The sequence below is a fragment of the Branchiostoma lanceolatum genome, chromosome 7 (assembly GCF_035083965.1).
Source record: "Branchiostoma lanceolatum isolate klBraLanc5 chromosome 7, klBraLanc5.hap2, whole genome shotgun sequence".
Taxonomy (NCBI): domain Eukaryota; kingdom Metazoa; phylum Chordata; class Leptocardii; order Amphioxiformes; family Branchiostomatidae; genus Branchiostoma; species Branchiostoma lanceolatum.
In genome coordinates, this window is record NC_089728.1 from 3041730 (window position 1) to 3055407 (window position 13678).

General features: G+C 41.9%; 1 protein-coding gene across 1 annotated transcript; it reads right to left on the reverse strand.

Annotated features, from left to right (window-relative positions):
* Positions 1-1537: 1537 nt before the first annotated feature.
* On the reverse strand, positions 1538-10574 carry LOC136438320 (uncharacterized). Its single transcript, XM_066433082.1, has 9 exons — positions 10267-10574; positions 8412-8617; positions 7776-7892; positions 7066-7278; positions 5336-6651; positions 3663-4788; positions 3039-3276; positions 2317-2489; positions 1538-1837 (listed from the first exon to the last, which is right to left on the reverse strand). Exons 1-9 carry the CDS (start codon positions 10391-10393, stop codon positions 1697-1699), a joined length of 3657 nt encoding a protein of 1218 aa, XP_066289179.1. The 5' UTR covers positions 10394-10574; the 3' UTR covers positions 1538-1696.
* Between the last annotated feature and the right edge of the window lie 3104 nt (positions 10575-13678).

The window sequence follows — 13678 nt, forward strand, 5'->3', positions numbered from 1 at the left end:
ACACCAAATACGACAACAAACCATCCAGGCGTTCTCGACTTATTCTGTTCACTAACAGACACACAGACAAGCATCATCGAATAACCTACTCGACGAAACCATTCGTCGCGAAGGTAATGATTCTAGCATGATAACAATAACATAAACATGATGTTTAGAGGTCGTATTCATCATTGAAACAGCATAAACTTATCATAAACTAACAGAGAACAACGGAAGAAGCATAATTCATAGTTTTCAGCATAGATGACTGCATAGAGATACATTTTGTATGTATAATCTCTAATAATGTGGTAACGACTGCAGAATAATATGCATCTTACAATATGTATCATTCTCAAAAATTAAAGACTTAGCAGTTGAGAATGAGACCTCAAAAATGACCATTTTGACAATACATGTACATGTATAATTGTACGGAACCTATATATTGTGTTATCTATTTGGTTGTATAGAAAATTCTTCAATGGGCATGTAAACATGATGTAAATTGGCATACATGTAACATAGACTTGTTTATCCTGCATACCGGATAACTTGTATCAGTAGCTGAATATTCAAGAAAACTAATCTGCTATTTAGTTAGAATTTATATACAATATATACTGTGAGATTGTTGTTGTTATGAGACATGAGAACATGACCAACTTGACAATTGTAGGGAACCTAAATATTGTGTCGATCTATTTCGTTGTATAGAAAATTCTTCATTGGTCACATGAACAAGATGTAGATTATTGTTTTTTTTAATGCATACCAAAACAACAGAATGGGGCCAGTAGATGAATATTCAAGAAAAACTGGGTTGATTTAGCAATGGTCCATTTTGCATGGCTGCCTTTGGAAGAGTAATGTATGCATGAATTGTTTTGTTTGGAACGCAGGATATCCAAAGGGTCAGCAAGGGTGATCCTTTTCACGACTTTTTCAGATGAGAAGGTCTCAAGTCTTCTTCCTGCAGAGAGAAAAACAGGATGACTTTAAAGCTGAAAATACATGTAGCATGGTTTATATCCTTGTTTATATCTTAAGTTAAGTTGATAACATAGTCCATACCCAGCATTGTCATGATCTACTACACCTTGTCCATTCAGTGACCTTTTACATATACATTATAGTTCAAACAACTACTTAAACACCAAGTGACACCAAAATACAACATTTTCTGTTTGTATTCAACAGTTTTATTAAATTGCAAACTGTAGTGAGGTGCAGTCTGTAGTGCTCACTACAGTTTCTAGGGCATATGGCAAGAATTACCATGTCTCATTTTATTGACATATTTTTTTCTATACATTGTCTGGACCTGGCACCGTAAGAATGATTAGATGTGGCAATAATTTTTGGCAGGTGCAGCAAAAATCACCCAGTATGGCAAGAAATGAGTTTCATGGGGGTGTAGCAGGGATGTAGGGCAGCCAGCGGCAGAGTTGGTCTCCCTGTCTCTAAATCAGAAAACCATGCTCCTTTGCAGGCCTCCCAGGCAGTGTCTGCGTTTATCTTTTGGGGGAGCGCTGATTTGCGGTTTTCAACTTATCAAGGCCAGGTTCTTTGGCTGGGGGGACCGTATCTGCTTGGGGCAGCTTATCTGCTTGGGGCACCATATCCCATAGCGGCGTATACGGTCCCCAAAGCTGATACAGTCCCCTAACCAAAAAATTAACACAGACACAGCCTGGGAGGCCTGCAAAGGAGGTCAGCTCCTTACTCTGAGTCTATGCAGAAGCACCACACAAGGCTTGACTGGGCAGGAGCTGAGGTGCTGGGACAGGGAGGGCACCAGGGTGTTGTCCTTGGTCCACAGGGCAGACCTTGTCGAAGTTCTGAGCACCGGAGCCTAAAACACATAATGTCACAAACGTAGTTAAGACATCCCCACAGTTTTTGAACAGTAAACGTCTTCATCATCACAACATTAAAAGAAGAATGTCGGCAAAACCTAATCTACAAAATTGAACGTTACTCCCTCTCTTCAAAGCTTGAACTTGAAATTCTATGGCTACACTTCAACATTCTAAACAATACTTAAATGTCAACAATATACTGTATACTAGTGTACAAAATACCTTTACTTACATACATGTAAACCTACACAAATACCAAAGTGCATCAGTGCACACAAAGTAAAAGATAAGGTGCACAGCTCCAGCTTTAGGTGCACTTTGGCTAGCCCTTTGTAATACCAGCAGGGTAGTCGGGCAGCCCTAGCTATGTGGTGAACAGCCAGACCAATAAAAATAAATAGATAAAACAAAAGAGCCTGTGCACCTAGTATTTCGACACTCTCTTATCAAAAATAAGAAGACTTTGACACACCTTGGGCCCGGAAACACTGTTGAAGGAGTCATCCTGTTCGTGGGAGTTTGGGATGACGTAAGACTCTGTGTCTGAATCCTCGTCATTCTCCTCATAGCAGAGAACTGTACTGTCACTCTCGCCATCAGAGTCACTCACAATTGCATCTTCTTCTTCCAACAAAGGGTCCACATCTTCAGGTAAAAATATAAAAAATGGTTACTGGTAAGTGAAGGTATTCCCATGCTACATCACTGACTATCAATGAATAAGCTTCCAATACTTTTTTCACAAAATTATTATAATAGTTAGCACCTATTTGAAACTACTGTACACACATTCAAGTCACTGTAAATCTTGAAATATTTCCAGTAGCTTTATTTTGGCAGTTTTTGCTGTGCCAAATTCCACTACAAAATCATGACACCATCACACTACAAATAAGTGTTTTTGTGCTTCGGCATTGTTGTGACCGCAAACTCAGAAAACAACATGAAAACCATTAAAATAAGAGGAGTTAGACTATGGCTTGAATGTGGAAGCCTGTGTAGCTTTCCAATAGTATCCTCCATTCTTCTTCAGCTTTGCCCAGGTGTTGAATGGGTACCTGACTTCTGTTGCGGAGGTAAAACTAAAAGGCAGTGGAAGGAGAGGGATGGCCTCTACCCTGCAACATCAAACCTCCTTTCCACTTCTACCACAATATCAAATTCCCGCAAAAATAAAAATTTACAGTGTCCTACCTTTACCATAGGTGTGAGGAACAGCTGGTGCTCTCCGAGTTCTGGCAAAGGTCACCAACTCTGACCTCTGACCCTCCTGCGGTGAGGGAGGGATGATGGACTCATCAGAGCTCTGGGAATGAGATCCCCTCTCTGTCCCAGAGTTCTCACTGTCTTTACGGGTCTTTCTTGACTTATCTTGGGTCTGCTCGTCAGTTTCTCCTGCTTGGTTCCCAGAGCTGCTTTGGACTTGGAAAGCCTGAAAAGAAGCCATTCGATTAAAATATTAGGAAGTTTTTGTAGTTGTCACTATGCTATGTTTGTGCCTCTCTGACTTTGACTTTTTTATGTAGACAATGGAATTGTTAAACATAACATACTAAGTCTCCAAGCTGAAGTGGTGGTGAAGGATTGTACTATCTTCTGATTGTCATTTTTTTCTGACACACAATAAAATTCATCCTTCGTTCGTTCATTCCTTAACTCATTTATAGTAACTGTTTTAATCCTAATAATAAGAGCCAATTTCAAGACATTTCAGGTCTCAAGCCACCATCCAAACTAGAGCTACACATAGAGAAAACAAAGGAAACTGACAGAATAATATAGCAAACAAAAAACTGAAGAAATCAGCGCTTTACACACCTGAGGGTTTCCATGATCAGAGGCAGGACAGTCCTCTGAGGAAGGCGTTGATGTAAGCATTGCATCACTTTCTTCACCCTCCTTTTCAGCTTCCTCAAGGATCATGCTCAAGGTGTGAGAGCTGCTACCACTTCTAGTAGTAGTACTACCACTGTTGACGCTGACTACATGCTCAGCCGACGGCTCATCCTGGGAACTACTGACGGTGTTATCACTGCAACTTTCTGCACGACTCTTATGGGCAGCTGTATCTGCTTCCCCTGTCCCACACGTAGATTCAGAATTCGACGAAGGATTCTTCTCTTCTTCTTCTTCTTCCATCACAGAATTTACAGTCTGACTGTCGTCCCTGCTTGGATTTGACGTTACCACTTTACTCGCTGAATCCAATCCGTCGGGAGTCGAACTTGTAACATCTGAATCCTCCGGGTTGGATTCTCTCCCCATTGCGACTAACGAAGGCCCGGGTAACAACAACTTGTGACTGCAAGCGGCACTCAGCGTCCATTTTATTTCTCGTGGACTGCTGACGACCTGGAAACACCTGTGAGTGGAGAGAACTCTGCACACGGACTGTGCTACTGTCTCCACATTACTGTGATGGGGGAAGTTCTCAGATATATACTGGCAAATGTCTGCTAGAGCTGCTACACCAGTTGGAGCGTTCTGTATCGCACAATGCACCATTCTATCCCATTGTGCTGGGCTACCTTCCTTTGCATGTCCATCGTGCGGGCTAGCATCAATATGCTCACCAGCATTTGCATGTGGAGTGGTTTCCATAGTAGTCGTTGGAAAATCTTGTCTGTTCATACTCATAGTACTACTACTAGTTGTTGTGCCTTCTCTTAAAGAAACATTGGCAAGTCTTAAGCCATCAGCATCTTGAGACGTTCTTGCTTCTTCCGTTACAGCTTTGGCACCTCCTGTGTGGATACTGACTCCACCTTTTGGTCCTGAGGTAGTGCTAGCATCAGTATGCTCAGCGAAGGTTGTGCTATCGTCTTTGTGCTGTGTACTTTTTTGAAGGACAGGGGAGAAAGGCTGGGTTTCGCCTTGTGAGCCGACATCAGAACAAGGATCTGTAGAATCCTTAGGCGTCTCTTGTAGAACCTCGATGCTGTGCCTGAAAATTTTATTGACATCACAGCTTGTCAGTATGTACATCTTCTCAAAAATTGGACACATGAAGAACAAAGATCCTTTGGCAGGACTAGAAAATGATTGGGAGACGAAACAAAGGAAGTCAAGCAAAGAAACTGGGTGGGAGAAAGTGGTGTCCATGACTCTTGATGGATGTACAGTGTACAGTGTATGCAAAGGCTGTCGTTGACAGACTGACTGAGAAAGGTGGTAAGGTAAAGATAAGGTAGTCCCATAGCCTTTTTATTTAGGCTGCAGGAGTAGAAGGTTATCAATGACCATGTCTAAGGAACCCTAATTGTTACGCCAACACGAGAAAGGTGAAGAAAGTGAAAACAGGAAAAGAAAAAAGCGGAAAAGGTGATGCCATTAATTTTTATGGGGCCGAGCAAAATGACAGAAGATGATGTCATTGCATCTTCCTGAACAAAAACATATATGATTATGGAGACAGATTTCAAAATAAAGCAACCTTAAACAACTTTTTCTTTGCCAAATAAAATGACCACACATGTAGATCACATGCTTACCGCTCAGCACTTAGAGAGATGCTGACTTGGCTTGTGGAGCCACCCCCTGCATCGGTGTCTTCATCTTCAAACTTATTTGCATTGTCATCAGTTTCACCTTCACCGGAACAACTTGATTGGTCGACTTCTTCTTTTCTGTCTTGACTCTTGCGACTCTTTTCCTTAAGTTCAATTTTGTCAACATTTGATGTTTTCTGAATGTCAGCTTCTTGAACTTGAATGTGCGTTGCCGATTTTTCATGGCTGTTTTCTCGAAACTCCAACTTCCGTCTCTTTCTGGAATGCTCCGTTGAAACTTGCTCATCTTCTCTCTGCCTCTTCGTCTTCCAGAAGGAGTCTTTCTCCAAGCTTGCAAGAAGAAGGGGAGAGGTAGTACTCATATCAGAGTCTATGCTACTATCTAATGTGATGACCACAGGACAGGTATGGTCCTCATCACTTTTAGGGTCATCTTCCTTTCTGATTGTCCTTTTCTTCGCTCCTATCTTGTCATTATGGACCAAATAATTCCCTTGATTTTTTTCTCCACTACTTTCTTTGCTAAACTGTGTTTCATCATCAGTATCTTCTATGTTTACTTGCATCTCCTTTTTGTCTACAGAGGAACTTTCATGTTCAGTCATCTCCTTTCTTCCTCTTGAATTGCTACCGATAAGATCCTTTGTTAAAGTGTTTCTCCACATGTTCCATGACATTGGTGACCGGGAATTTCCTCGTACTTCATCTAACTCTCCTACGTCTGTACATGCTGCACTATTGTTAGTCTCCAGTAGTTTTGTTTCAGTGCACACACGTGACTTTGTACATGATAAAGTTTTTTCTTTAGTAAATCTTTTCATATCTGTTTGTCCTGGAAGTCTTGTTGTCTTTTTGCCTCTAGGTGAGCGTTCAGAATGCAACTCATTTGACACTTCTTCTAGTTCTTCATCATTTGAATCTGACAGAGTGATAATATAGTCTACCCCAGTTTGTGACCCTGACCTTTCTGTAGAAGTTGACTCCTGTACAGCACTGCTTCTTCCTTTATAAGTAGCTTGTGGTCTCACTGCAGAATTTCCGTGTGATTCGACTGTCTTCTCCTTTGTTTTGGGGCTTTTGAAACTTGAGTGTGGTTTTAACAGTTTGACCTTGTTTCTACCAGGTAAACTGTTTGGTTTCCTGGTCCTTGTTGTGCTTACAGGGTCAAGTTCATGTGCCATTTTGGTGAGGTCGGCAGCGCCAGGGTTGCCATTGCTGACTTTGAGGACTGCCAGAAGTCTGGACACAGCAGGGGAGCAACCGTCAGGAGCACTCAGGTACTGTTCACTGGAGCTGATCTGAAACACAGGGAAGGTCCATCTGTGAATAATTTCACTTGTGAATTTTATATCTACATGTCTATTCTGTATATGTTATGTTCCTGTGTGTCAGGTAGTTTTGTCCAGTTAGGTTTGTTGATAAGAACCACAGAAAGAGTAGCTACAATGTACTTGTATATTGTTAAGTTAATTGTGGATCTGAATAAACTCAAACTCAAACCAGGGTCCCACTGCAAAGCAGTGTCTACCACCAAGATGCCACCCTGGCTAACTAAAACGGAAATGAATAAATAGGTCAGTAAATGACTACATTGCAGAATCATTCCCCAGCCATGAAAATACAACAGCCTCAATACTGACTTTCGTTTTGATACCAATAGAAAAAATAACAGAACGAATACCTTGTTATCATATAAATGTCAAAACACTGACCTCTTCAATGACTGGTACGGGGAGATAGTCCTCAACTGTGTGCACAAACTTGGCCATAAGGTCATTTAAGGTGAGAGAGAACTCAGCTCCGAACTCCTCTTCCATCCCATCCTGGAGATACGCCTCTCGCTTCTCGCGGTCCAAAATCAGGTCAAGGGCAAGGTGACGGAACTGACTGGACCGGCGATTCAGGTGGTTCAGTTCTTCTTTTGACTGTAAGGAAATGGTACATGTTAAGTTAGTTAGATACAGTCCTTCCCTCACCAGATGGTGCATAGAGCTGCGCCAATCTCCATTTCACATAACTTTTGTACAATACCTACAGCAGGCAGTGGTGTGTGTTTAATTTCCATACTCTCTCCCAAATGCTGACTGCTAAGCAGAGAAAGCAAAACTAAAACAAAAGACAGATGAGTGTACATGTAGTTTTAATGTGAGAAATAATAATCGATCCAATCCTTATCTGAAGTTCTACAATGTAATAATCAAGACTTAGTATCACTTTCATTCTTTCATTGGACTCTTACAATAATCTTACCAGACTATTTGGCTACTGAAATGATCACATGTAACCTTCCTCATGTTGACCGTAGCTTTGGGAGCCATCTGATTACAACCGGGGCTCCTGAAGAAAAAAATCAGGGCAACTAGTGCAGGAGCCCCGGTAGTAAGGAGAATGTTGATAATGTACACACTGAATGTGTACTTACTGTAGCATCATGTTCCAGGGCTGGGGGCAGTTTTTCTCCCTCTTTCGGGAACAACTCCTTTAGTTTGGAACTAGCCAGGCACAGCTCAAACCTGTCTGCCAGGATATGCAGCATGAACTGTAGAAGGAATATCGTGTCACATTCAATGTATAGTCTCACCATTTCGGTAAATGGTGCGTGTGACACGAACTCTCAGGGATGCTAGAATTGCCTAGCGTCAACACTCAACAGCTAATGTATGACATTTACTGTGACAAATATATCATAAATAACTGACAGTTAACAATCCAAGATAAAACCACATATCCTGTATGTGGTTTCTAAAGATTACAAACAATATCATTAGCTCGAAAGTTCATCTGTGTTGGTAGAAGTCATTCTGGAACAAGTTTCAACTGTAATTTCCAACACAAAATTTCTGCATCTGATGATAATCAACTGCTCACCGACTTCTACCTGCATAACATGACGTCATCTCAGTGGTGGATTGCTCATTCCTTGCCAAAGACGGCAGCTGTACAGTCGAAAATTTGAGTAAGTCCAATTTTCGTGTTGGAAATTACAGTTCAAACTTGTTCCTAAACATATTTCGTTGTTTCTGTGAATCAAAACTGGAAGGAAAAAGAATATAATCACCTTGACTTTGAGCCCATGTAGTATCTGTGCATAATCTGGGAAGTGTACCAGAGGTGCTTGGGTGTAGGTGTGCCTGAGAAGTTGGATACAGAGATCGTATCCTTCCACCACGTTCTCCGATACGCAGTTCCACAACAGATACGCCACCAGTCGGCCTTCTATGATGCCGTACTGCAGCAGTTTCTTGGGATTGCCTGTAGAAATGTCTGAAAATATGGCAGAACAAAAATAAGCTTGTTCACCTTTCCGAATAAGCATGACTGTGCAGTGTCAAAGCTGAAGGCCTCTGAGACATAAACAAAACATATCTAGACAGTGTCATGCTAATGAGGACAATGGTCGAGACGAGAACTGTTTACAAGTCAGGGGCTTCACCTTTGGCCTTGCGCATGCGTACATGGAATGGTGAACAAGCTTATAAGCTAGTTCACGGTTTGAAGTGTGCATGTGCAGGTGATAATGTCAAAGTTCAAGGTCAGGCCATTCTTAATATGTATTGCCCTTGCCTTAGGCTTTCAACTTTGATAATTATCACTCAGTCACACAGCACATGGGCACCTCAAAGTCAAACCACCTTATACTGTAAGGTTATACAAGATTAAGTAACGTGTTAGTAATTTCATTTAACCGTTCGTGGCACAGTGAATATCATTCTACATGTAATACCAATAGAGCTTGCAGTAACGTTACATATCTTTGAGCTCGCATCTGAAATACAAATAATACTACATTAACACAACAGATATCTTCCTTGTTCTTGTTTAACGTCTATTACTTCGTTAGACATGGTCTCCAGGTGCTGTGCTGGTCGCTAGGTTTCAGTTCTTGTTGATTTCTCGCTAGGTTTTTAGCACTTGGTGACTTGAGGTAGCGTGTTGCTGGATGTGTTTCAGTTGAGCACGTCGAATCTGCGAGTGCTCTCTTCAACTTCAACTTAAGATACCCCCAAATGACCCCGCGAGGGACAAAGAAGGGGGGGGGGGGAGGTCCCAGGCTAAGGCGGGCAGGTTGAAGCAAGGAGGTTAAATCTATTCTATAGACTATAATTCCAGTCTACTCTTCTCTAGAGCGACAAGATATTATGTCCTCCTCGAATGTCGGACGACTCGGCCCATTACCAACTCGGCCCAGTCAACTCGGCCCATTTCCCTAGTCAACTCGGCCCATCTCCCTAGTCAACTCGGCCCATCTCCCTAGTCAACTCGGCCCAACACAAACACACACACGATATTTTGCACACATATTTTTATTCAAGTTAATCCAACTTGTGCTTTCTTTTTCAACAGGTAAAACGACTATAACTGGCACTTTACAGAACAACGTTTACAGAAGACAACATTAAACTTAGATTTACAGAAGACGTAAACTTTAACATGTCCATTCCATATTATTATTACATTATAGCAATCGGTCTATTCATCTTCAAAAAAACTACGAACGAAAGTCGACTAGCTAAATATTTACTTATTTACACGTTATTTTCACACATCGGTAGCGGTACATGAGAAACTGGTCCTGACATGCGGTAAACAAACTATAAAAAAAAACTACTTATCTACAGGTTCTAAACAGGTTCAATAAAGTGTTGAGTTGACTACCCCGATGGGCCGAGTTGACTACCCCGATGGGCCGAGTTGACTACCCCGATGGGCCGAGTTGACTTCCGCAATGGGCCGAGTTGACTTCCGCAATGGGCCGAGTTGACCAGATTTGCGATGGGCCGAGTTGGAAATGGGCCGAGTTGTCCTGCTTCCGTCCTCCTCTACATAACGTTACGTATACCACGCCCCCCTCCCCCTTTGCCGTTCAAATTATTATTTTTCATCGTTCACAGTGACATGGTAAGAAAACTAACCTCTGACCACCTCGTTCAGCCCGTATTTACAAGCATATTCCAGGATCCAGGCTAGGACATCCTTGGCGTTGGCGTTTCTGTGAAACCTTTGCGTTCTGTCAGAAAGTTCTGAAGTCGACGCAGACATAATTTTTTGCGTCAGAGTGCCCCAAAAAATAAATTATAAACGAGTTTGCGACGTCCTCTAGGTCTAGGGGTATGATAACAACTTTCTCAAGCTCAGCTGCTAGCTCTGTGTGGGTATACGCTGCAGAAATGTTGACATATCGGCTGTTTTAGGGAAGGAGAAGGGAGGAAAATTCAGTCGTAGAGAAGAAACGAAATTCATTCATCTGAACCGCCACAACATTCTGATGCATGCTGGGTAATCTTCAAGCAGATGCTGGGGTGGAAGATCAAACGTTTTCTTCTGCGTATTAAAAGACTCTGATTCTCAAGATCTTCGGACTCTTCTTGATGGATGTTTCTAGTTTCTCATTAGTCCATGAAATATTTGAAGTTTTCGCAAATAATCTTAGCTTTTGGAGATATTTGCGTATGTATATGATACAAACCAGGTCCTAAATACCCGAAGGGAAATGATCTGGCCTTGGAGATATAACGGAGGGTGCTGCAACTTCGGACGTAAATCTATTAGTTCGACATCGTATTGCACCAGGGTCGGTTGTCTGAAAAGTGTTGCGTTTTTACGAATGATAAATTAGAGTGGTGTTGTTTGAGGATTTGCCGTTGTGGAGTTGATTTTTCGTCGTCCGTGCACGATTTACGCCATCGATCTCAGTCGGTAAATCCAGAAATATGTTGTTTTGATTAAAACGTTCCATATTGTTCCATTCTGATTAGGGTACCGTAACTTCGGCATAAAAATATCTTTGTATCTCTTTGATTCGTCGGTACTATTTCAAGTAAACAGACGGAATAATTTCGTGTCAACTAACGTCAACTTCCCTCTGGTAAATAATTTTTGACCGTGCGCAAGGCTTCACCGATGCCGGGCGCGCTGTGGCTAAGCGACTGTTTACGCCGCTTGTTGCGTTCCAAGCCATGACAACGTTGACGATCCGTTCTTTGGTATGGCAATGAGAGTAGAAACTTCATATCATACAAATGGTCCCATAGCATGAACGCACAAATGCCACAAATGTGCCACAAGTACGTCCAAAACTGCCGAGCAAGCATTGTAACGCCGCAAACTGAAATCGTGACATTTGCACTCGGCACAGCACCGCATGTGACCAGAAAGTACGCGACAAATCTTCCTTGTTTCGTAAAATAAAGTGACTTTACAGGCGTTTACAGCACGGAAACTGAGTACAGATTCAGGGGACAACCAGTTGAACATGTTTATGGTGTTAGATTTAGCGCCCGTGTCACGATGGCCGATATTTTGGCTGATATAGTGGGCATTCGCTAAAAAGCCTTTTATGATGGGCATTCGCTAAAAAGCCAGGTAAGAATCTTCAAGTTCGCTTTATTTAACTTCGGATCGATGGATTGACTTGAAACTCAGGATTAATTAATAGGAGCACAACCTGAACATATTCCAAGCAAAAAAAATTAAATTCGCGCAGCGCGGACTTCGCCAGAGTGGGCGTTTGTGGGCATTCGCTAGAAAGCCGATGCGAGCTCCGCTAGCCGAATACGTATACAGGGTCGATCTTTGGGGGCAGCGGGTAGACTCTACCAGTCTCCCGGGGTCGCTGGGAAATTAGTAGAAATTGGCCAAATAGAGTCAAATGTTTGAAGGGAGTCGGCTACGGAGAGAAGGTCAAATTTGCGGGAGGGTGGGCCGGGAAAGCTTTGCCGGTGCTTGGTGGCGCGCCGATATACGGTGTCTGGTCTCCCAGGGTACTACTTAGTCATCTGGATATGACTTTTAAAAACTTTAAAAATCTGATGAATATATTCTTAACAGGGACTGAATTTGAATCACAAAGTCACATATACATTGATAAATGCCAGAACAAATTAAGGTCAGTCTGATTTTATTCATGTAAAGTGATGTCGTACTCTCAATAGACAATATTGGTCATCCTTCATACACTACACATGGCGCACATTTCAACCACCTTACATAAGCTAATCACACTCGTGGATACTATGCCATAGCATATGCTGCCGTGTTGTCTCAACTTGAAAGGCAACCCAAGCAACATTACGGCCCGAAAATCGGATTTTAAAAGTCATTTCTATACATGATGCAAACAACACTATCACAATGTATAGCGACGTCCATGATGAAAAATATGACTTCGTTGTAATGTGAGAACTCACTAAAAATCGTTGCCGGGGTTTTTGTAGGCTCGCGAAACTAAAGGAGATCATCGTATGGCATGTTTTTGCACGGTTTTAAAATGCCCAAAGACTGAAGTTATTACACAAATGTGGTAGACAGAGTTAGTAGTGAGTTACCGATAGTAAATGTCATTACAGTACAACAAATATTTCAGCATTTTTCTTATTTCCATTTTTTGGTCCATAATATTGCTTTGGTTGCCTTTAACCAGTGTAGACTTAACGTCAGTTTATAACATTAACATTTGCACAAGCAACAGCACTGTCATCTCAATACAGGACCCGTCAGAATTGAATTAAATAAGTCATCTCCAAGCAGATGTGGCAGTCGTGCTTATTTTGGGCGGATTTAATTTGGTGGTGTTTCCTTATTTCTGGTGGCATTTTGTAACGTTTTTCTGGAGGTGTAGGCTTTCACAGAAACAAAACAAGGCCGACTGGTACATCTGCTTGAATTTCATGAGAAGGTGTCAGACAGACTGTGTGTTAATGGCAATAGAATAAGAAAGACTTACAAATGTATGGACTCAATTAGGCCCCCTTTCCATCGGCCAAGGACAGTCGAGCAACCATTGAGCGACCAAAATTTGTATGCCCTTGGACTTTAATCTACATGTAAATTGCATATCACCAATGAGGTAAAAATTAAAGACAACTGCGAACAACACATCACACAAAATACATTTCTTTTGAGTCGCTTGAAATACTATTAGATAAGATTTTGTGTTGCTCAATGGTACATGGTCGCAGCCTCTGCAGAAGAGAGGTGGTATCAGGAACTGATCTGCATGTTATAAAGGGTGGCTCCAACTTTTAATCTCCAAGCAGATCTACACGGGGCGCGAAAATCGTATACATGTATGCTAGCCAGAGAAGCTCCAGTCAGCCAGATAAGCTCCAGCCTACGGGGCTGGCTGGAGCTTATCTGGCTAACTGGACCTTCTCTGGCTAGCATATACGATTTTCGCGCCCCATGTAGATCTGCTTGGAGATTACCAACTTTGAGGTATTGCCAAAATTCTGACATGTAATTGATGGAAATACCGAGTATCGTCTCATTTTTGCCCCAATATTGCAGCTGTGTTAATGTGACTATCAAGCAACAGGGCATAATTTC

Excerpts from the sequence above, each read along its gene's own strand:
- LOC136438320 (XM_066433082.1), bottom strand. The coding sequence starts at position 10,393 with ATGTCTGCGTCGACTTCAGAACTTTCTGACAGAACGCAAAGGTTTCAC. Across the intron at positions 4,789-5,335 it reads ATCTCTCTAAGTGCTGAGCG|GCACAGCATCGAGGTTCTAC; the intron begins GTAAGCATGTGA and ends TAAAATTTTCAG. Across the intron at positions 2,490-3,038 it reads TCCTCACACCTATGGTAAAG|ATGTGGACCCTTTGTTGGAA; the intron begins GTAGGACACTGT and ends TTTTACCTGAAG.